We start from the raw sequence: 21,119 nt of genomic DNA, 5'->3' as shown, positions 1-21,119 counted from the left end.
TAAACAATAGGAAACGGGGAAGCGAAGCGCGAACGAGTTGTATAGTCAAAAATAAAACGTAGGATCGGCATGCACGCGATCTATTTTGGGATTCCTTTCGCGCGTTGCTCGTAGTGTTCCCGTATCCCGGGCACATCTTTCTGGATTCACACGCGCAAGCATCGGCCGTCGTAAATATTTCGCGTGACGCACGTATCGTGTGTATTTTATTACCCCCTCACAAAAGTTTTACACCGACCAATTTTTGTATACGTGTAGAATCATTGCGCGCTTTATGGTTGAAAAAATCCTTTGAGAGACCAGGTCGCTTTTGCAAGTGGGGTTTCAAAAGATATTGGATTCTCTTCCGAAGAGCGAATAAAATAAAATCGCTTTTCTTCTGTTATTCATACACGAAAATCAAAGCAAATGAATTTTGTGACATATTATAGTGATTTTATGATTTTCCTGATATTATTGGGATATCTAATGTAATTCATATTATAGATATACAATTAAAAAATTAAAAAATTTTTTCTATAATTTTTATAAAAATTCTTGAAAAAAAATGTCAAGATTTACAATCAAAAATTTACAATTTTAATTTAATTAAAGTTAATTTATAAATAAATTTATTTATTTATTATATCTCTTTGTTTTATGATATTGAAACCAAAATCATCATTTTTTCTTCTGTTCTTTCTTTCTCTCTCTCTTTCTTTTCATTCTTAAGTTAGAGAATTGCTCATTCGAATATCGCGCCAGTTTCCATCACCGCGGTGCAGTGTTCTGACATGTCGGTCGGAGCAGCGGCGAGCGCAACCAATGGCGTGTCAGTGTGAGACGAAGACGACGCGCATCGAGGATCTCTCGCTTTAGTACGGTCGTCAGTCCGCGTTGATCTGCGTTCATGACTTGGATCGTACCATCAATCGTGGAAGCGACGTTGTGCATCATACGAGCCTCGAGATGGCCTCGATGAGTTGCTTTCTCTGCAGGCAACATTCCGAAGACGCGCAGGAGATACCGTCTGACATGTAAGACTCAAGTACGGCGCATGCGTGTGCGTATAATGTACAATATGTGTGGATGTATAATGTATACGCGCATCTCGGTGCGCGCATGCGTAGTAACGTACCTCGATAGATATAGGTAATCTGGGAAGCTACTTTGTATTTAGACACAGATCAATAATGATGTATGAAATTTCGTATAGTAATATCCGATTTTGTCTTTGTAATCTTACGATTCGATATAAATTAAAAATAGCAGAGAGACAAACAGAAAAAGAAAAAAAAGAAAAAGAGAAAAAGTATTGTGCATGGAATTATCAGAGATGACGCAGCAATAGCAATTCCCATTAAAGTAGATCGGCCAGATGGCACTGCCAAGGCCTGTATTTTTCTCAAATAAAAATAAATAAATAAAGTCACTAGATTATCTAGTGACTTCAAATTTCCACTAGAGTCTGGCCATACGGTAGCTTTTGATTGGTTCGCCATTTCTTGGCAAAAGCAAGGGAAATAAAAAAAGAAAGAGATAGAAAAGAGACAGAAAGAAAGAGAAAGCGACAGTGAATGTATATCCTTCTCTCTTGCAGAATTTTGCCAGAACTAAAAGTGGTGATCCTACGGTTGCCATATCTTTTTGGTCTAATAAAAAAAATGTTTCGAGCTGTAAAGTGTTAGCTCTTTAGGTCGATTTCGACCAAACTCCGATTAACTTAATCAGCAATTAATTCATTGAACAGTATCTATATTATTTTCTTGAATAGAATTTTACAATGCTTTTTTCCGTTTAATGTACAGAAAAGAAAATTCAATTAGAAGTAACGAATTATGGAAGTTTGCAGCAAACGATGGTTAAATTAATTACTGATTAAGTAAATCACAGTTTAATCGAAGTCACCTTCAAACATCGAATCTGCTCAATCAAAAAATTTATTATTAAATCGTCCCTAAAACTCATTTCTTTTTCACTTTTTTAAATAAAAATGTACTTTAATAATTTAATTAATTATTATGAACAATAATAATAAATGAAACACGACCGTTATACAATCAATTAGAAAAAAATCGTCATTTTACGGTTTGTACTCTGGATCTTTTGGTAGCCTAATAATAATATTGTGTGAATTTCGTACAATTTTTTCCAAGCTCAGTAAACTGCGCGCCGATTTTTTGTCGGTCTTTAAAACACACTTCCTAGTTGGAACAGTAAATCCAAATACTTAAATCGATAATTGATTTAAATTTTAATGGACCAATAAGCATTCTTATTAAATCATTGTAAAGAATTTATTGCGGATTTTGTAAACTTTCAAAATTATTATAAAGTTGCTTCGTAAATTCTATTCTCTAAACATTATACACGTTCAAATGTAATCCAAATAATTGTTGGTCGCTCTTCGTTCATAAATCTGCGCACAGGATCGTTATAGATCACGATGTCGCGCATAGAAAAGTCTAAAGAAGCTTTAAAAAAGACCTAGAAAGACAAAAATAAAAACACGAAACAATTTTTACGCCGTCACTCTCCGATCCTCAGATTTCCCGAGAACAAGAATCGCTGGAAGAAGTGGTTGGATGCGATCAGCGAGACTAACGAGGACGTGCCCGCACAATTGTCACTGTGCTCGCATCATTTCTCGCAAGCTTGCTCCGCAGGCTTCATTCTGATGGACAATGCCGTTCCGACTTTGGAATTGGCGCCAACTTCCTGCACCGACTCGATCGCGAAAGCCGCAGAAGTGGATCGATCATCACCGCAGAGAGAACCAGAAACCGAACGACCATCCTCGCCGATATTACGTTCGTTACCGTCGTCGATCAGAAGACCGACCATCACGAGGTAAGAAGATAATTGATCTTTGTAATTATTCGTCTAAAATAAAGTGACAATCGATTGACAATTTAAACAAATAGTTCCCTGGAACTTTTATTAAAAAACGCATCTCCTGAATCCTGGTATTTTAATTAGAGCTTTCGTAATTCGCGTTTAATCTCTCCCGAAATTGAATAAGCAATCTGATGATTGATCTCTGGCGCCGATCGTATCGTAATAATTTAGCTTCGAGATTTCCCGATATCGGCGATATCGTATGACGAGCGCGCTGCTCTCTTTTTCAAGGGGACGTCGTGTTCACATGTTGCCGAAGGAGGAGATGAAGGAACAGCCGATCAAGTATGTGCGCTACCTCAAGAGCGTCAACTGGGACGAGATCTCGAAAGTGCCGGCAGAGGCGAAGATCGTCTGGGAGGTAGCGATGGAGGAGCTGAAGGAGGACAACGATAACATAAAGCATCTACAGGCACAAGTTCGCCAGCTTACCGTGACCGTCCAAAAACTCAAGAATGTACTGAAAACGCGAAAGAGGAGTGCGACCTCCGCCTTTCGTTAAGTTTAGATAGATATCATTTGTACGTTTGTAAATTTAGTGACAAAATATTTTTTAAATCTATCATTCTTGTAAGTTTTTCTAGATGATTACGTGAAATTGAAAAAAAAACCCTTACAAATAATAAAATGTTTTGCAATTTCTTTTAAAACACGATGTTAATTACTTACGATTAAAGTGGAATTTTGTCTTTTCTGACGTTAAAAACTTTAAAACTTCATAAGAAACTTCGATAATAATTTTTTTTCAATTTACAGATACTTCTATCAGCCACTTTGACCTCTTTGTTAAATGTTAAATAACAATATAATTATTAAATATTAAATAATATGACTATTCTAATTGAAATTTCTATTTTGCATCTAATTCTCGGACTTATTCTCGATTTATTTAATCGTGAAACGAATAACGAAACGGAACATCCAAACGGTAGCGGAAGCACCGCAATTACGCCGCGAATAAGATCCCTTTCTCCATTATGGCGAACGAGACTAAGCTGATTCCCACTGTCGCGCTGTTTGCATTCGACAATGCGACGAGCAGAGAAGCGCGCCGCAGCGCAAAAGCAAATGCATCCGTCAATGGCGGATCCTTTCAGAGAAGACAAATGCGAGCCCTCGTTCGCATTCGCGCTCTCTCCTCCCCGTGCTACGCGGCGCATGTAATACGTTTACAACCGACAGCAACCGGGGAGAATGTACGGGACGAAACGGAGTAAACTAGAAATGGGAGGTCGCGAGTGAAAAACGAAGAACGATGCGCTAGCGAGACGTCTGTACAAAGCACTCGAGTCGTTTTTTAATCGTTATGTGCATTTATTTTCGGGCAAACCTACTTAATCGAAAAGCAATATACCGATATGGTAAAAATTAGATCATTAAATATTATTTCAAATTAAGATTAAATTAGACTTAAGTTAGGCTGTACACTTTTTAAATTAAAGTAATATATCATCGCGATAATTAGTAGCAAATTATAACTTTATACGTAAATAAATTTAGTAATTTTCCGTCTACGATAAAAAGCTATTATTCTGAAGGATCGAAAATAAGGAACCTTCGTATTTTGTGACACTAAATAAACGTTTTTCGTAAGTAAAAATCACCTTTCCGCTACGTTGGCTCGCCTCTTGCACGGAATTTCCCAGATGCAGCGCAGCACGAAACAAGCGAGCGCGCGCGGAAAGATCAAGGCGGAAAGGATAACGCTGATAGACAGATAGAAAACGAGAATAACAGATAACAGGTAGAGGAGGCACAGGCAGGGGGAGGGGGCGGGAGAATCAAAATACATTCGCCATCCTCCGGAGAACCACCACCCCGGCAAAGCTCTGCCGCAGTACACTAAATCACCATCCCGATGGTACGCCCCCCTGTACCCCGCGGGATGACGGGGGATGAGTAGCGCGCGAAACCCGGTCATTCTTTATATTTTATTCACGTTTCATTTCACCCCCGGCCTCCGTGTAACCGAAAAGAGCGGACGGCCCGTAACGAGAGCGACAGTGCATCATCGTGCAAGATGCAGTCTCGCATGCAGCTCGGAGATAGGTACGTAGGACGATGTATCGGTGATCTTTGTGTTTTTATTGTTTTCAAATAGACGGACCAATCAAATTTTTAATACTGTGTAATTAAGTAAATAAGTAAAAATATAATTTTTAGATGATTTATTAAGACGCAATGACCATTATCGTAGTTGCTATAATTTATTGCGGCTTTTTAACGTGACGATTATAAAAATAGACAAGCGGGATTGGTACTTTAAATTGCACTCGGAAATTCAGAAAGAATTTGAAAAATCCAATGTTGCGAGTAATATAAGTAATAACGCGAGCTCAAAGGTAAAAGAAAAGATTTAGAAAATCATATAAAACTTCTTGCAAGATTTATTTCAAACGTCAAAAGCCAGGAAATGCGGAACAAAACGCGTTCCAAGGAAATGTATATTTTCACCGCACGTACAACATATCTGCATTCCTTGTTTTACAACATTACGTCATAAAGTCAGCCACGTAAAAACCAGCGGATCGAAGCTCCTCTCTATTTCAAACGTCGCAACAGGCCGGAAGCTCGTTCGTGTTGTCCTTCTAGCAATTTTATTCCAACGATATATAATATATCATTTTTATCGTCGCTCTTAGTGGCAGCTTTAAGCTCGCAGCACCGTTAAATGTTAGAATGTATACCGTAGAGGAAAATTTTTACGTTTCTGCTTTGATATTGGCAGACAGATCAGGAATTTTTATTTATTCGAATATTAATTTACTCAATAATATTTTCATAATATTAATAAAAGTTTAAAAGTATATATATATATATATATATATATATATAGAGGAAAGTCCCCTATTATGAGATAGGATCCTAATATGAGATGGCGGAGTTTTTTCATGGTGGGATCAACAGATGGGGCCTATATAGGGCCTTTTAGCTTAACATATCTCATATTAGGATCCTGTCTCATAATAGGGGACTTTCCTCTATATATATATATAAGATTGGAAGTAAAATATATAAGATTGACATTTAAAATAAGATCCAAGAAACTCGCGAAGAGAATTTCTCGGTTGTTGTTTATTCTGTGAAACAAAGAAAATACTCGAACAATGGGCTCTCTCGCGCGTTTACTTTTCGTTTACGCGCTCTTTCCGTGCGTCCCTACATTTTTCAGCATTTTCACACGCCTCACAGGTGTGCATTAAACGCCGTAGGGATGCTATGGCGACCAAGTATTCGGCGGGCGCAACTGCGTTTCGCTATGCGGCGCGGCGGCTGACTATCGAACGAGTTTGCTACTGAAAGGCCAACTTTACCCCGTCGCCGGACTATAAAGTGCCCTATCTACTGCGAAACTGTACTGCGAGATATAGATCCTTGCTCGAAATTCAAATTTCCGATGTAGCTGGCGCACCGATGCCCGGTATAATCTCGATTAAAGAGCCAGGGTGTCTCAACCTCGACCTACCCTTCTGTTTTCATTCCACTTTGCAGCGTGTCGCATATATTTCACAGCAAGTTCGGAGTAAGGTTCTCGCTCTAATAAAGATTGATAAAAAAAAGGATAATTTTAAAAGGAATAATTCTATTTACAGTTTCAACGCGCATTTAGGTAACAATGTATATCACTCCGACATTCTCGACACCCCGTATAACGGACGGTAGATTTTCGCGTGCAGTTTGGCTGGGTGAATATAACTAAGCTGTTTCCCATGACTGCGCGATTAAAGCAATTTCGACGTGCTCAAGTTGTGATTCCGTTATGCGCACGACAAAATCACGCGGGGTAATTCCAACAATGGGAACGTAACGCGATATAGCTCAGCATCGAACATATTTCGCGCTTAACTTTAGCATAGGCGAAGTTGCCAAGATTGCCGTTGACTATATGCGCATTCACTTCAAAACTAAATTTCTGCTTAAAAAATTATTATATATATAATTTAATATATTTTTTACTTAATTTTATTTAATTCTTCGAAATATGCGTATAGTTTGCATTAATTAAATAAAGGCATCTTCCCCACAAGCACGTGGACTATGATTGTTCTTTCTCAGCACGATATCTTTCGACCTTATTCCAATGAATAACTGTTCTTGCTCGAGACAGAGATAAGAATTATCAAAGTTTTTTGAAAATGTCACAAGATAACGTGATCAGATAAAGACAAAAAGACTTTGATCGTTCTTTCCTTGTACCCTTCAAATGCATATAGTTCAATTATAAGTGCATCTTTAAAATTTATTGAATTTTAGAAGAAAAAAAATGCCTAATATTTCCCTTTGACAAAATATTGAAACCGGAGACTGGAGGAACTTGACCGGGGAATTTATATCGTCCATTACAGGTCCCACCTTCGCCAAATTACTCTGTACGTGCCTCTATACTCTCACCAGGCTTACCGGGTCATAAAGAGCAAACAACTTTTCTAATATACTCGATTGCCGGCCGACACGCCAAGCGTTATGTCGCGCATTACGAGCCCGAGCCGACTGCAACGGTATCGCCTTAATGCCCGTGGTTATCTCGCGCACACAGCGTGCTCAAAATTCCGAAATTGAAACACTGCACGAGCGGCGCTCGCCCGCCTCTCGCGCTACGCCGCGATCCCACGCCGATAACGCGCGCTATAAATCTCGCCTGGTACTATATCGCCGCTCACCGAAAGTTTTACGATCGAGATAAACCGCTCGCACATCCCGCTCGTTCGATTCACACCGCGTGAATACGAAGACATTCTGGAGAACGAGGCTGCGAAGCCGCGGACGAATACTAATCGTGCGGTACGACGGGGATGACTCCTGCTCCTGTTTCCGTTTGCTTTTGCTTCGCAAAGACTAAAGGCCAGTTTTCACACGCAATGATTAGTGGCGCCAACTGACTGGCATTCATTGGCGCCAGAAACCGACTGGCAAACTCACAAGTATTTACACAGTGATTGGCGTATAATATGGAAAATATTTAACATTTATTAAACACATAGTAAATGACAGCAAGCATATAACTTCAAATTTTGAGGTTATACGTTTTGGCCAATAACCGCCAGTAAATGCCACATTACTAGCGCCAGTTTGTATCAAGAGTTATTTACACTTGCATTTTTACTGGCGTTAGTCGATTGGTGCCACTAATAATCATTGCGTGTGTAAACTGGCCTTAATGTAACACCCTAATATTTTGAATCTTTCTCAAAGCTTATAATGAAATTTTTTCTTCAGCATTACAGTTCATTATAATTAATTATAATTATATTCACTTTTAATAACTTTGGCTTTTCTGTTTTCGTTTTTTAAATTCATAATTAACAGTATTAGCAGTATTAACTTGGCAATATTAATGCGATACAGTTTATCGTAATTTTCTTTCCTTCGCATTCGATTTTAAATTTATAAAAATACTTTTTAAGATGTTATTTTAACTTAATCTCATCAGGGTTTTCTCTTGTTCTCGGATCTCCACAATTTACGCGACTCAAATTTAATACCAATTTATAATACTTAATCGAGCATTAGCAAGTATTAACGCGGCGAAGGAAAACAACTTACCGTACATCTGCTGAATCCCGTGGCGGTCGTCCTCCGGCAGCTCGTAGTTGGGGCTCAGTCCCTGGTACCAGGGATACATAAGGGCACCTTGGACCGAGCTGTGCGCCAATCCCAGGGAATGGCCGAATTCATGAGCGGCCACCGCGAACAGGCTGGTGCCTGAAAGAAGCGCAGAAATATATTCAAGACCCCCGCGAGCCCGTCTTTATCCGCGCACGGTGCACCTCGGTTTATGTCAACCGCAATACTTGCGGGTATGCGAGACAAGAGTCGCATACAGATTCGCGAGGCTCATGATTTCTTTATATACATTGCATCTCGCAAATATTTCGCGAGGGTAGAAACGCAACATGGCAAACGTTATTTTATTAAAGCGAGATTGGTTGGTTATACAAAACAATTGAAATTGTCTATTATATATCAGTGTAATTTATTTAATGTATTACTCTCTTTCTTGTTTTTGTTTGAAATATACATTTATCAGAAAATATTTATCAAATTAAAAATCAACTTGGAAGCAACGGTTATTAGTGTAATTAGATAAAATTAGTGGATAACATTAATTGGAGTACATTTTTCGGGTTCTCATTTTTAATGAATTAAGAACAAAACAATAGCTTCTTATAATAAAAATATATAAATCAATTACAATCTGATATCTCAGTTTTCTATTTTTAGAAAAAGAGGCTGCCTATTTTTTTGAAAGATAAAATAATATTTGATGGTGTAGTCCTTTATAAAATTATTCAAATAGTAATATTTGTCTAAAACTTAATTTTATCAATCGCGGATTAACTTTAACTAATTTTTAGAACTAAAAAAAGATAAAAAGTAAGTTAAACCAAAATTAAAGTTAATCTATATTGGTAAAAATAAACTTGCATTTTTTTTTAATCAACTTGGACGCAATGTCCTTTTAAATATGTATTTTTTGTAAAAATGCTCAAAATTTTTTTATCCTTGATATCTTCATCCTTATTTTTTACGGTCTCCAAAGATATCGTGTCATGGTAGAGAAAAGCGTACCGAAACTTTTTCGCGTTCGCGTGCCGAGTTTTCCGGGCAATTCCATCGGGAATTGCCACCGCCGCCGCCACCGCCGCGGAATCTCCGCCTCCATTTCGTTTCGTTTCGCTTCGCTCCGATTCGATTTCGACCCGCATCGAGAAACTACTTTCCCAGATATGGGTTAGGACCGTAAAGCGATCGCCGATTCGAGGAGGGAGGGTTACTGTCGCCGGAAAAATTGATAGTATAGCGAATCGTTGCTTGTATCGCAGAGAAAAATCCGCGGTATCTTGATACCAAAATTTCGCGAGAAATCTCCAGCCATACCATACATTTTGCATAAAATTCAGTTGTCATAAAAAACCTGTGAGTCCATACAACATTATTACAAAAGGAAAAACCTAAAAGATTATAAAATATATTTACATAAAAATATATGAAATTTCTGTACATATAAAAAATTATGTATATGTATATATTTAAAAAATTCAGCATAAAGATTTAAAATTCATCCAAGAGCGATAAAAATTCACAACACTTCTCTTTCTAATTTTTCCGTAAAAGATCTCAAGCATTTGTCAAAGATCCAGTAGAAGCTGTTATATGTCCCGAGATACCTTCATTCATTCAAGCGCAGTATGAACATAAAGTCCCATTGGCGACACAAAGCGATAATAAACGTATGAAACGTATAAAACGTAGATAAAGGTGTTTACGAATTACTGAGGATACCCATTCGCGATCTTTTGTTCTCATCGCGCGAGCTTATGAAACGCGGAGCGATAAAATGAAGCTACAATCGCTCGAAAACTACGCGCATTTATCGTCCATCATCGAGCTGGCTTATGTACGTTATCCTGGAATCACGTCAAGACATTTTACTGAATACCGAAATAGTAGTGGGCGACGCGAGTATACGTTAACAATGCAACGAGAAAACTTTCGTTATATACGAGGGGGAGAGATACGGTCTTCCTTTTCTTGGGTCACACCATATTCGTATCTCGCGAGTTAAACGAGCAGAGAGACGTGACTAAAGACAAGACAACGGGTCTTCCATGTCGCACAAACTTCTAACATGTGCCAGAATAAATTATTTAACATTTTATACAATATAGCTTTGTTAAAGTTAACCGATAAACGTCCGCGAGTAAAAGTATTACAAAAGAAACATTCTTAGCTATCTTTTTTCATTCATGACAAAGGAAAGATGTTTTTATTTCTTTATGTACTCTTCGTAAAAGTCGAAGAATGAAATATCACTCAAAACGAGTGAAATGGTGTAACAAAAAGTGAAAATTGAGCCTGTGCACTTTGAGATTCGCCACTCTAAGAAAGAGTAAAATTGCGCTCTATAAATCGGAGTAAAATCGCACTCCATTTGAGTGAAAGGGCACTCTTTTCGAGTATAATATAGATAAGTATCCATAGGAGTGAATTATGCAATGGTCTACAATTTTAAATGCGATAGTCTACGATGTTTCGAGGTAAGTATTCTTATTTTTTATTTGCCACTTTCATTGTGAATTCTCGACTCTGACGCGCGAACAGTCGAAAACCATTAGCCTGAATGATCGTCGTAAGTGGTAGCGCCCTATACGTCAACGCGCAACGGTTAATAACTCTTTAGGCAAACGCAATTAAAGGCGAAGCGGCCGTCGCTTTAAATTAATTCCGTTTGAGAGAGAGAGAGAGAGAGAGAGAGAGAGAGAGAGAGAGAGAGAGAGAGAGAGAGAGAGAGAGAGAGAGAGAGAGAGAGAGAGAGAGAGAGAGAGAGAGAGAGAGAGAGAGAGAGAGAGAGAGAGAGAGAGAGAGAGAGAGAGAGAGAGAGAAGGGGGGCGATACAGAGAGAACAAATGTAACTGATTTACCAGCAACGTACGTCCAACCGCAGTTATGTCAGTTATGAATTGCTAATGTCGCGTCGCTAATGTCACGTTCCCACAAGCGGATTCTGTCGCGCTGTCTTCGCAAATAGCGAGAAACTGAGACGCGATGGTGTGGCGAATCACGTTGCGGTAATAGAACATCCCGCGAGCGAAAGAGAGTGTAGGTTCGTTCTACGGAGATCATTAGCGACGATCCGATCAAACGTGGTGCGCTAATCGTTTCGATCCCGATTTGATTTCATCTTTCCATTATAACGTCTCCCCTCTTCTTCGCAAGCACTTTAGTTCTCTTAGTTTCGATTTTAGTTCTAGTAATTACAGCGCCTGTGAAAGACGCGCGTGGATCTTACAGAATTCTTCGTGAATCTCGTGAATCTCGTGAATCTCGCGAATTAGAACTCCTGGGGACAAAAAGAGAGCGAGAGAAAGAGAGAGGGAAGCGAAGAGAATGCATACAAAAAGCGAAGATCGCGGGAAGCTTAATTTCTTTCGGCGAAACACGCGCGTGCTTCGAGATTTTAATTCCTTTACTCCGAAACATCCGCTCCGCGCGGCCGACGGGACTTTAATTCTTTTAGCCGCGATGCACCGCGACCGATACAGCAAAGGGCTCCTCTGGCTCGGCCAACGAGAAAACCAACTTCAATAACTTACGCTCTCTTTCTATCTACCTATACTACACTATCGCTCAAAAGTATCTGCCACCCCAGAACAAAATTTTTAAAATTCAAATTTTTTGCAGTAAACTTAATTTAAAGTAGGGATTATTGTATGGCATGTACTCATTGTTACCTTATACAAAACTAATGTTACGTTTTATCCCTTACTTCCTAATTTTATGTAATTATTTTGCGTACGGAAAATCTCAAATAATACATAAATACATTTTCCGAGATCATCACGTAGGTATATTTAGAAGCCAAAAATCAATTACTGTGTAAGACTGTAATAAAAAAAAAAAAAAAACGTAACAGCCACATTGATGAGGCAAAAATTTAAAATAATGTTATTTTCTTGTCAAATCATTGTTTAACATGGTTTAAATAACATGTAACTACCTATGTAATAAAGATAGTAAATTATTGGTCTTTTCATTAAAATTTCATTAATAAACTCTAATCAAATTTTTTTAAGGTGGCAAATACTTTTGAGCGGTAGTGTATCTATATCCATCCACCTATCTATCTCACTGAAATAAAACTCACCGTTTATCAAGAACTTGTATGGAGCCAGAACTACCATTATTTTCTTTTAACTTTTGTTCGTTCTTTCAAACACCTTACTACTTATCTACGACTAAAATTTTACCTTTTTATTCTTCCTGAATATGACAATAATTCTTTAATATTTGACTTTTTTAATATCTTTATAAGCAAAATCAAGATCTTCTTGAAAAGCATCAAAATTGATTGTAGAATTTAAATTGTCTATATAAAATGCTATTTTCAGCTACCTGTACATATATTTATTTATAGAAATTAAACGAGAAAGACAGATGCATTTTCTGACGTCAAATATTTATATCCGTCCCCATCGTATTCGGACACAATAGTCAACTCGAGAAACAACGTCATGATGCGACGCCTCGTTGCTAAGTCGGCCACCGAAATTAACTGTTCGAATACGCATGTAACAGTTGATAATGGCAGAGAGAAAGAGAGAGAGAGAGAGAGAGAGAGAGAGAAAGAGAGAGAGAGAGAGAGAGAGAGAGAGAGAGAGAGAGAGAGAGAGAGAGAGAGAGAGAGAGAGAGAGAGAGAGAGAGAGAGAGAGACTCGTGGTGGCGTCGCAGTAACATACGGTCATAATTATGCTAATGTGCAGTATGAATGCCGTCGGCTGCGCCGTTGAATTAAGTCAGCGCAATATTAACGACGCCAATCGGGATCCGAGCGCGCGTTGGGAAATCGGGGTCCCAAATAATAATCTACCGATGTAATCGCGCCGAAGCGAGCCCGACTTCCGATAGCGGAACAGTAGTCCGATTAATTAATACGGCTAATTAATAGCTGGGACGTGACGGTGATTAAATCAACCTCGCCCCCCCCCCCCCCTGATGAAGAGAAAATTAGACCGCGGCTTTGGTGCAAGTGCAAGGAGCCGCGTTTACTGGACGCAGAGGGGAGGAGGGGATTATAGAAGGGGTTGGACGCGCACTGTTATCACCGCTGGCGATAAGGCCAACGATGTTGTTATTAAGAGTTTCGATTAAAGTTTCGCCGAGAAAGAAACTTCCCCGAGAAAATTCTCGTGGCTGTGCGAGAACACGTAAAATGAACTTTAACCGCGTTAAATGCTTAACGCGCAAGTTAACGCGAAAGTTTCGAGTGTCCGACCAAGGGGATCTATATATCTCTACACGTTAACGAGGAAAAAATTTGCGTTTAGATAAAGCTCCCAACTTTTCAATCAAAAAACCGGTTTTTCGGTTCTTCTTTAATGTTGCGGAGAGACGTGAAGAGGACATGCGCTCGCAGATATCTCTATTCAATCTCTATGCAATCTCCGTTTCCGGAACATTTCTGCTTTTTGCCACTATGATCTCTCCGTAGTAAAAATTTCGTCGAAATTCTTCCGTGATTCCGGATAAAATTTTATTCGCAAGAGAATTTCCGTTTAAAATTAACCGAAGAGTGAAACACCGATTATTTGCAGATAGATATTATGCATTTACCATTTCCTTAAAAAAATTCAGCGATTGTAAGCGATAAGTTAAAATGCAAAATTATGAAAATTATAAACTTGAGAGCTACAGATTCCTACAAATCACGCTTTTGTGAATTGCGAAAGTCGGGAGGACGCTCTCAAGACTTCTCATTCTTCGTTACAACAAACTTCTAGCGTTGCAGCAGTTTTATTTTTGCAAAGCGGATTTGCTCGGGCAAATTAGTTCTTGTCGGGGGAAAAAGCTGCTACTTCGGATTGTATTCCGCGATGTTCATTCTACGTTACTTGAAACCCCCCTGGTAGATGCGGTAGGTAGAGAGAGTGGTGCGCGCGAAGAAAATGCGAGAAAACGTATTATGCAGAACGTTTCAGCGAGACGATGCGCAGAGAGATGTTCGTGACGGTAGAAACGAGATGAGGGACTTTAGTTGCAGGTTGCAGCGCTCGATTTGCACGGGAACGAGCTTATCGACTGAAATACCTCGCGCCGCGTCTTCCCAGCCGCGATAAATTGTCAACCGCGTATACAAATTGTCTCTAATTATTCTCTGCTAATTACTCCTCCCCGGTAATAAATCAACGGAATAAAACTTACTCGGCGGAAATGAGAAATAATTAAACGGTTGCGACCGAGAACAAGAGTTCCCATTTTAACGCGGAACAATAAATCGAGCTCTTTCAAGCCCGGTATTAATTAATTAATACGTATTAATCCGACATGCGTAATTCCCTACCTACAAATACGAAAAGAAATTTGCCAAATTAAAATGAATCAATGTTTGATGAAAGATACCTACAAAATATAATCATTCTTTTAATATAATTTTTCGGTGATACATTCTGTAATGTATGTATAACAAAAAAGATGCATAATAATCATGACGAAATCCAAGTTATAAAAAAAGGTACATGACTTTTAATAATATTAATATTTTAGTAGCTACAGGTACTACATCTAATACTAATACTACATACTACATACGTAATATAGATTTATTAAATGGTGTCACGCAATGTATGTACACGGTATAAAACATTTTGTATTTCAGTGGATTTCTATTTGTGTAGGAATTTTTGTGTTAAATTTTTAACATATACACGGATGTTAATGTAACATATTATCATTGTGTTATTTTGACTTTTCTGTGTTAAATTAATATTCGACGTTCCTAAAAATTAAAATAACACAATTTATATGTAAATGCAACCTGGTGACGTATTTTATATGTTAAAATGAACATCTAAATTGTACGTGTGTTACTTCCCTCTTTACAAGAGTTTCCATCTGTTAAATCGACATTTTCTTATGTTATATTATATGTTATAAAGAGATATCGCTGTCTTCTGTTTTTTGTAAGAAAAAGAGAAGAAAGAATAACGTGTTTAATGTAAGGCTAACATTTTATTTTAATTAAATTTAACATTATAAATATGTTGATTTAACATAAACTTTGATAGCGTCCATGTGTTACAATTTTGTGTTAATTTTTCACGTATTACTTGTGTTATTTATTTACATATTTGCCTTCTGTTAAATCAACATAAAAATTAGAGTGGATAAATTGGGACATGTGAAATGTGTTAAATTTAACACAAAATTGTTTACTGACAACTGAGTACTTATTAAATACATAATATAAGCTGTTGAAAGACAGAAAGGCTATATTTCAACTGTAAATGAGAACTCGCGATTATTAGAAAGATATGCTACAGGGGAAGCGAAGGCAATAGGTTACAGCTAGCGCGTTGACAGGCAGACAGTCGGCAGCTTTAACTATTGCGCTATGGCACGTCGCGTCGCTTGGCTAACTGTTGCAATTACGAGGTCGTAATCACGGGCTGATTCGCGACGCGAATTACGCAATTAAACAATCTTGATGGAAGCACGAGGGACGCGGTGGACGGATCCTTGCGACTCGTGCCGAGAGCAATCGGCTCTCTCTCTCTCTCTCTCTCTCTCTCTCTCTCTCTCTCTCTCTCTCTCTCTCTCTCTCTCTCTCTCTCTCTTTCTCTCCCCTCTCCCTTTCTCCCTCCCACCCTTCTCTCCGTCTTTGTCAGCAGCATTGTCACGTCGTCTCAATTGTACGCTAATTAAATGCATGCGCAGTACCGACCCGTTAAGGAAACACCGTTAATCATTCCAACAGGTTGTCTATTTCTGTCTGGGTCTGCACTTTCCTGCTAACTTTCATCGGGGATTGTCGCTAACTACTCATTTCAATTGACATAAGCGAATAGCGCAGAAAAAAGATAATGAGCTGATAAGCGTTTGATTCGCTGAAGAAGAAGAAAGCGTGAAAGGTATCGGACAGCCTATATTCGATAAATCTTATATTTTTGATAACGTGTAATTATAAAAAATTATTTCTATCTATTTATACCTACAAACATGCATATTGTATATATAAAAATGTTTTGAAGATGCGAAAATGAAACAATCTGACTTCAACAATTAAAAAAAATTGCTGTACAATGTTATTTTGTAAAATTTATATTAAATTATTCAGTAATTTGTATTGAAATTTTGTAATTAATTTTGCATAAAAAGACATTTTTATTTGCATGAAAAAAGCCGAGTAAGAATAATTATAAATAATCGTCTTTTTTATTTAATTCTCAAACATATATTTGACAATATGTTATAAATTGAACAATTCGAAATTTAGAATTTCATTACGTTAAAAGGAAGGAAATAAAAGGCCGTAATTGGCCGCGCCTGAATAATTAATATCGGCGACTGCATCATACGCGTGTGACGTTGTTTGAAAAGTTCGAGACAAAGCCGTCCTTACTGTATTAAAAGAACGGAGAAAACAACGTTGAAAGAGTCGATAGAGGAAGCTCGCAAACAAGCTTCTTCGCCTATAATACGTACGCCGTCCGTGAATACCTTTATGTGCCATCCGGCGTTTTATATCGATCCGGCGATATAACGCCCCTGCCTAGAATCGAAAAGATCGCTTTCTCGAGCCATCCGGAGCCCCTTTTTTCACAGGCGTGACCGCGTATCGTATCGGATGACCGAGTTGGCGCGCCACCAAAACGCGAATGGCTCGGATGATTGTGCGAGATACTGAAGGAGAGAAAACGCTCGACCTTCGAGTCCGAATATTCATACAAATTGGCCAAATCGATGTTTGATCAATTCGCATAAACGATCGAAGAGTTCGGTCTTCGAATTCGAGAGAAACTAGAGTAATCAGCTTATTCGCCGCAAAAGTGAAAAGATAGAAGATTGGAATAAATAGTATTTGTTAGTTCTCTCTCTCTCTCTTCCTTCCCTCATCGCTCATAACTTCGCCATTTCAACTAAATTCGCGTATATTCCATTTATTCGCACGAGAGAGAGAGAGAGAGAGAGAGAGAGAGAGAGAGAGAGAGAGAGGAGAGGGAGAGGGAGAGGGAGGAGGGGAGAGGAGAGAGAGAGGAGAGAGAGAGAGAGGAGAGAGAGAGAGAGAGAGAGAGAGAGAGAGAGAGAGAGAGAGAGAGAGAGAGAGAGAGAGAGAGAGAGAGAGAGAGAGAGAGAGAGAGAGAGAGAGAGAGAGAGAGAGAGAGAGAGAGAGAGAGAGAGAGAGAGAGGGAGAGAGAGAGAGAGAGATCTGAACAATTTTGAGGCGTGAGCTTTCTCGACCACACCGAAATAGGTATCCCAATCCATTTACCTTCCTCGTTGCTCTCGTCCTCCAGCGTCCATATCTCCTCCTCGTCGAAGTGAGCGTCTCCGCCACGATCCTTGCCCGGGAAGAACGCGTGCGCCAGGATTTGACCTTTGCCATCGAACGGGTATCCGTCTCCGTGATAACCCCTGAACAATGCGCAGCGAGAATATTATCTGGCGTTCTGCCGAACGGGATCGTCAGTCGCCATCGGAATTAATGTCTATCGCAAGTTTGCGATTTTACACGGTTATGCGGCGTTATTATTGCATCACACATGCGGTGCAAATAATTTCGAACGTCGATGTGAATTTCTAAAAGTTACGGCTGGAGCCCGAGCGCTTAGTCTGAATTTCTATCACCGTAAATATCAAAATCTGCTGATTTATATTATTATAATAATAATTTTAATAATTATTATTAATTTACGTTATATTATAATAATATGCAATAATTTTAATTTATTCTATAATAATAAAATTTTAATAATTATATAAATTTAATTTATTCTAATTCTATTCAATAGCAAAACGGAATATAACGAGCGCATGAAATCGTCCAAAATGCACACGTATATACATGCAAGGATAAATAGACTTTATATCGATTAAGTTTCAACTTGAATTAAACTTACCGGTGGAAATAGATCAGAATATCGGCGCGGTCGCTGTTGATCTCCTGGAAGGTGAGCTTGGAATTTCTGGCCCAGAGATCGAGGGCCTTGCTCAGCTCCAGTCGAACCCCGCCCGTGTCCAGGCCGCTAGGCTGCTCGGATCTCAAACTGCAAGAAAAAAAAAACGAAGGGAATAAGTATTCCCGCGTAAGAGTTCGATCGATCGATTCGGCGACGCGGAGAACAAACCGCGCGGCGACATAAACGGTAAATATTTTCGCGGCGCTCGCCAAGACGATCCGCCGCGCCGGTCCCGGTAAACGCTAAACAAACGTACGTTGATCGATTGTGCCCACATGGCTCAAGTATTTACCTATTACTGATTACCTGGAAACACGCGATCGCCAACGTAAGAGCGATAGAAATGTGTCGCGCTCGAAATATTTTAGGACCGCGTCGACATTAACAATAAGTTTGATCAATGATCGGAATAATGTCGCGATTAGCCAAACATATAATATATACGATTTGAATTTACATTACAATTGCGTAGCAATTGTGTGCATTTTAATTTTTACGTTACATAATAATAAAATAATATTTTAATGAACTTTAATCCTGTATTGTATGTAATAATTTATAATATACTTATATCGCTTTGAAAGACTTATCGATTTAAAATATATTCTCTCCTTTTGTAAAACGTTCTCATCTTGTTTAAGTACATGATTTTAATTACACTGATTTAACAATTATGTTTGGCTGAAACGAAACCTTCATGTTTCACAATCTTTTTTTAAAGCATCTTACAAAAAATATCGTATTAATTATATAATTAATACGAAATATTTTATACGGTATAATTTACCATATTTATACGAATATTCATAAATATATTCTAGAAACAATTAAATCTCTCTAAAAGCAAAAGTCTCCTATCTCTGCTTATTCGCTATCACAAAATTCTTCCGTTTTGAGTTATCTTTTTCCGCAATTATGCTTTGAGCACAAGAACCGCTGTCTCACTTTCGGCGAGCTCGCTGCTATTATTTACACGAGGTTTCAAGTAAAACAAGCCTCAAGTTTCTCGCGGCGCGGCGCGGCGGCCGCGAGTTCGGCGCACGGAAGATACGAAAAGTTTCGCGACTCTCCGAGAGATAGATCACCTTCCCCCTTTTTTTTAATTGTTAAGAAATACTCCAAATGCACGAAATAACGCGAGTACTCGGTATAAGTTAATAAAAAGCGGTGGCATAAATTAATTAAAAGTACCTCTTCTCTCTCTCTCTCTCTTTCTTTCTCTAAAGTTGCGTCACCACCACCGCCGCTTCTGTAGAATTCGTGTCAAGACTTCAAGAAGCTTTGATGTACAAGCGGAATTAATCATTTCGCGCAATACCGCGGAGTTATTTCTACGGCGACGACTGCATAATTACGGTACGCTCCCCACACGGAATGTCTGTTTATGTTTCACATTGCAAGCGTGTTCCTCCTTTATTTACTCGAGGTCTGTTTATATGTGTGTTTTATTTATTTGCTGTCTATATACGTAAATACTCGCAACAGAGAAAGTTCTTGCACTGTGTTTCTTGACACCATTCAAATTTCACGATTTCATATATATTTCTCTTCATAATAATTTATATATTGCACAATTATAGATATTTGTTTATTTATATGTTGATATTGAAAGGTTGTTTGCGGCGATCGCCTTTTGAAATTAATTAGTTATAGATAATTGTTGTGTGCAGTACATTTGATTTAATTATATTATTATATATATATATATTTATTTGCTCCTGCGTTTCTATTTTCCTATTTTAGATATCAACCTAATCTTAATAATTTCCATATAATTTTTATTTCATCATTACTAAAAGTATTATTTTTCCCAATTTCGTTTATTTGCTTATCTACCTTTCCACAAATATTTCACCTCATTATTATGAAAATTGATTAAAAACATGATCTTTATATTTATCGTATACCTTTATATTTTATCGTATTACCTACGCGAAATAAACTTTCTGCACATAAATGTCTCCTAATTATTTATAATTTTGTCATTTAATTAATCCCGGCTCGCGTATGTCAGTATTAACTGTAACGATCACCGTATTAACTCTCATCCAACTTTTGATGAAGCGATCCGATTCGCGTCGATGCGCGCGATTTATGTCCGACAGAAAGCCGGCCGCGAGAATTTACATTATTAACGGCCGCCGCCCGCGCCGCCCGCGGGGTAATATCGGAAATGGGAAACGGGGCCCGGTAACATCGACGATGATGATTACGCGTATCGCCGCGGCGCATCGTCGCTCGCCCGCGTTTACGTGCCCGTTTTATTAAAACGATGAACATATCGCTTAATTAGGCGAACCGATCCGACACTGATCGATGCATCGCGGAACTTTCCAGCGGGGCAAATCAACATTTCCGATGCAGCTCCCGCGATTCCTCCGCGCTTATTTGCACTTGTATGTACAATTTCTCGCGCGGTTCTCGATGCGCGGGTGCGAAAATACGCGTGCCAACTTTTACCGAACAGTTTCGCGAATATGCAGAACGACGCAAATGTAACTTGCGTGTTTAGAAATGTCGAAGTTCGAATTTCGAAATACATATATATATATATATATATATAATATATGTTATAGAATAGTTCAAAGTGTTATACTCCTAGCGCGCGGATCCTGAATACGCTCTAAATTTCGACGTCAGATTTCCGCGTAGGATGTTTCGAAGTTACCACAATTCCGGTCTGAGATCTCGAAATTTTCCTAACCCCCAGAAAGTTCGTGAATTAATTTTACAGGCCGTGGGTATGTACCCACGTAATAGCGAAATTAACGTCCGCGTCGTGACCT

The 21,119-nt window shown here is 38.6% G+C and overlaps 2 protein-coding genes across 4 annotated transcripts in view; one reads left to right on the top strand and one right to left on the bottom strand.

Moving 5' to 3' along the window:
- Positions 1-21,119, bottom strand: part of Mmp2 (Matrix metalloproteinase 2) — a 103,763-nt gene that overhangs the window by 22,002 nt on the left and 60,642 nt on the right. For all 3 annotated transcript variants that reach the window (XM_071721662.1, XM_071721664.1, XM_071721665.1), the window contains 3 exons: positions 18,274-18,420; positions 17,646-17,788; positions 8,422-8,580 (listed from right to left, as the gene is read on the bottom strand). In XM_071721662.1, coding sequence (XP_071577763.1) covers positions 8,422-8,580; positions 17,646-17,788; positions 18,274-18,420 — 449 coding nt within the window. The remainder of the gene's footprint in view (positions 1-8,421; positions 8,581-17,645; positions 17,789-18,273; positions 18,421-21,119) is intronic.
- LOC139782654 (uncharacterized) lies at positions 782-3,712 on the top strand. Its single transcript, XM_071721666.1, has 3 exons — positions 782-1,016; positions 2,527-2,829; positions 3,109-3,712. The coding sequence occupies exons 1-3, from the start codon at positions 949-951 to the stop codon at positions 3,377-3,379; spliced, it is 642 nt and encodes a 213-aa protein (XP_071577767.1). The 5' UTR covers positions 782-948; the 3' UTR covers positions 3,380-3,712.

The sequence above is a fragment of the Temnothorax nylanderi genome, unplaced genomic scaffold (genome assembly GCF_030848795.1).
Source record: "Temnothorax nylanderi isolate EJ_2023f unplaced genomic scaffold, tnyl_v1.0 TNYL_tig0432_pilon, whole genome shotgun sequence".
In the NCBI taxonomy this organism is placed as follows: Eukaryota; Metazoa; Arthropoda; class Insecta; order Hymenoptera; family Formicidae; genus Temnothorax; species Temnothorax nylanderi.
The sequence above is the reverse complement of the archived record's forward strand: the minus strand, read 5'-3'. Positions and strand labels throughout refer to the sequence as shown.

Bases quoted from the DNA above. Each gene is read 5' to 3' on its own strand.
- LOC139782654 (XM_071721666.1), top strand. From the start codon at position 949: ATGGCCTCGATGAGTTGCTTTCTCTGCAGGCAACATTCCGAAGACGCG. The intron at 1,017-2,526 runs GTAAGACTCAAG...TCCGATCCTCAG, and splicing joins CAGGAGATACCGTCTGACAT to ATTTCCCGAGAACAAGAATC. The intron at 2,830-3,108 runs GTAAGAAGATAA...CTCTTTTTCAAG, and splicing joins AGAAGACCGACCATCACGAG to GGGACGTCGTGTTCACATGT.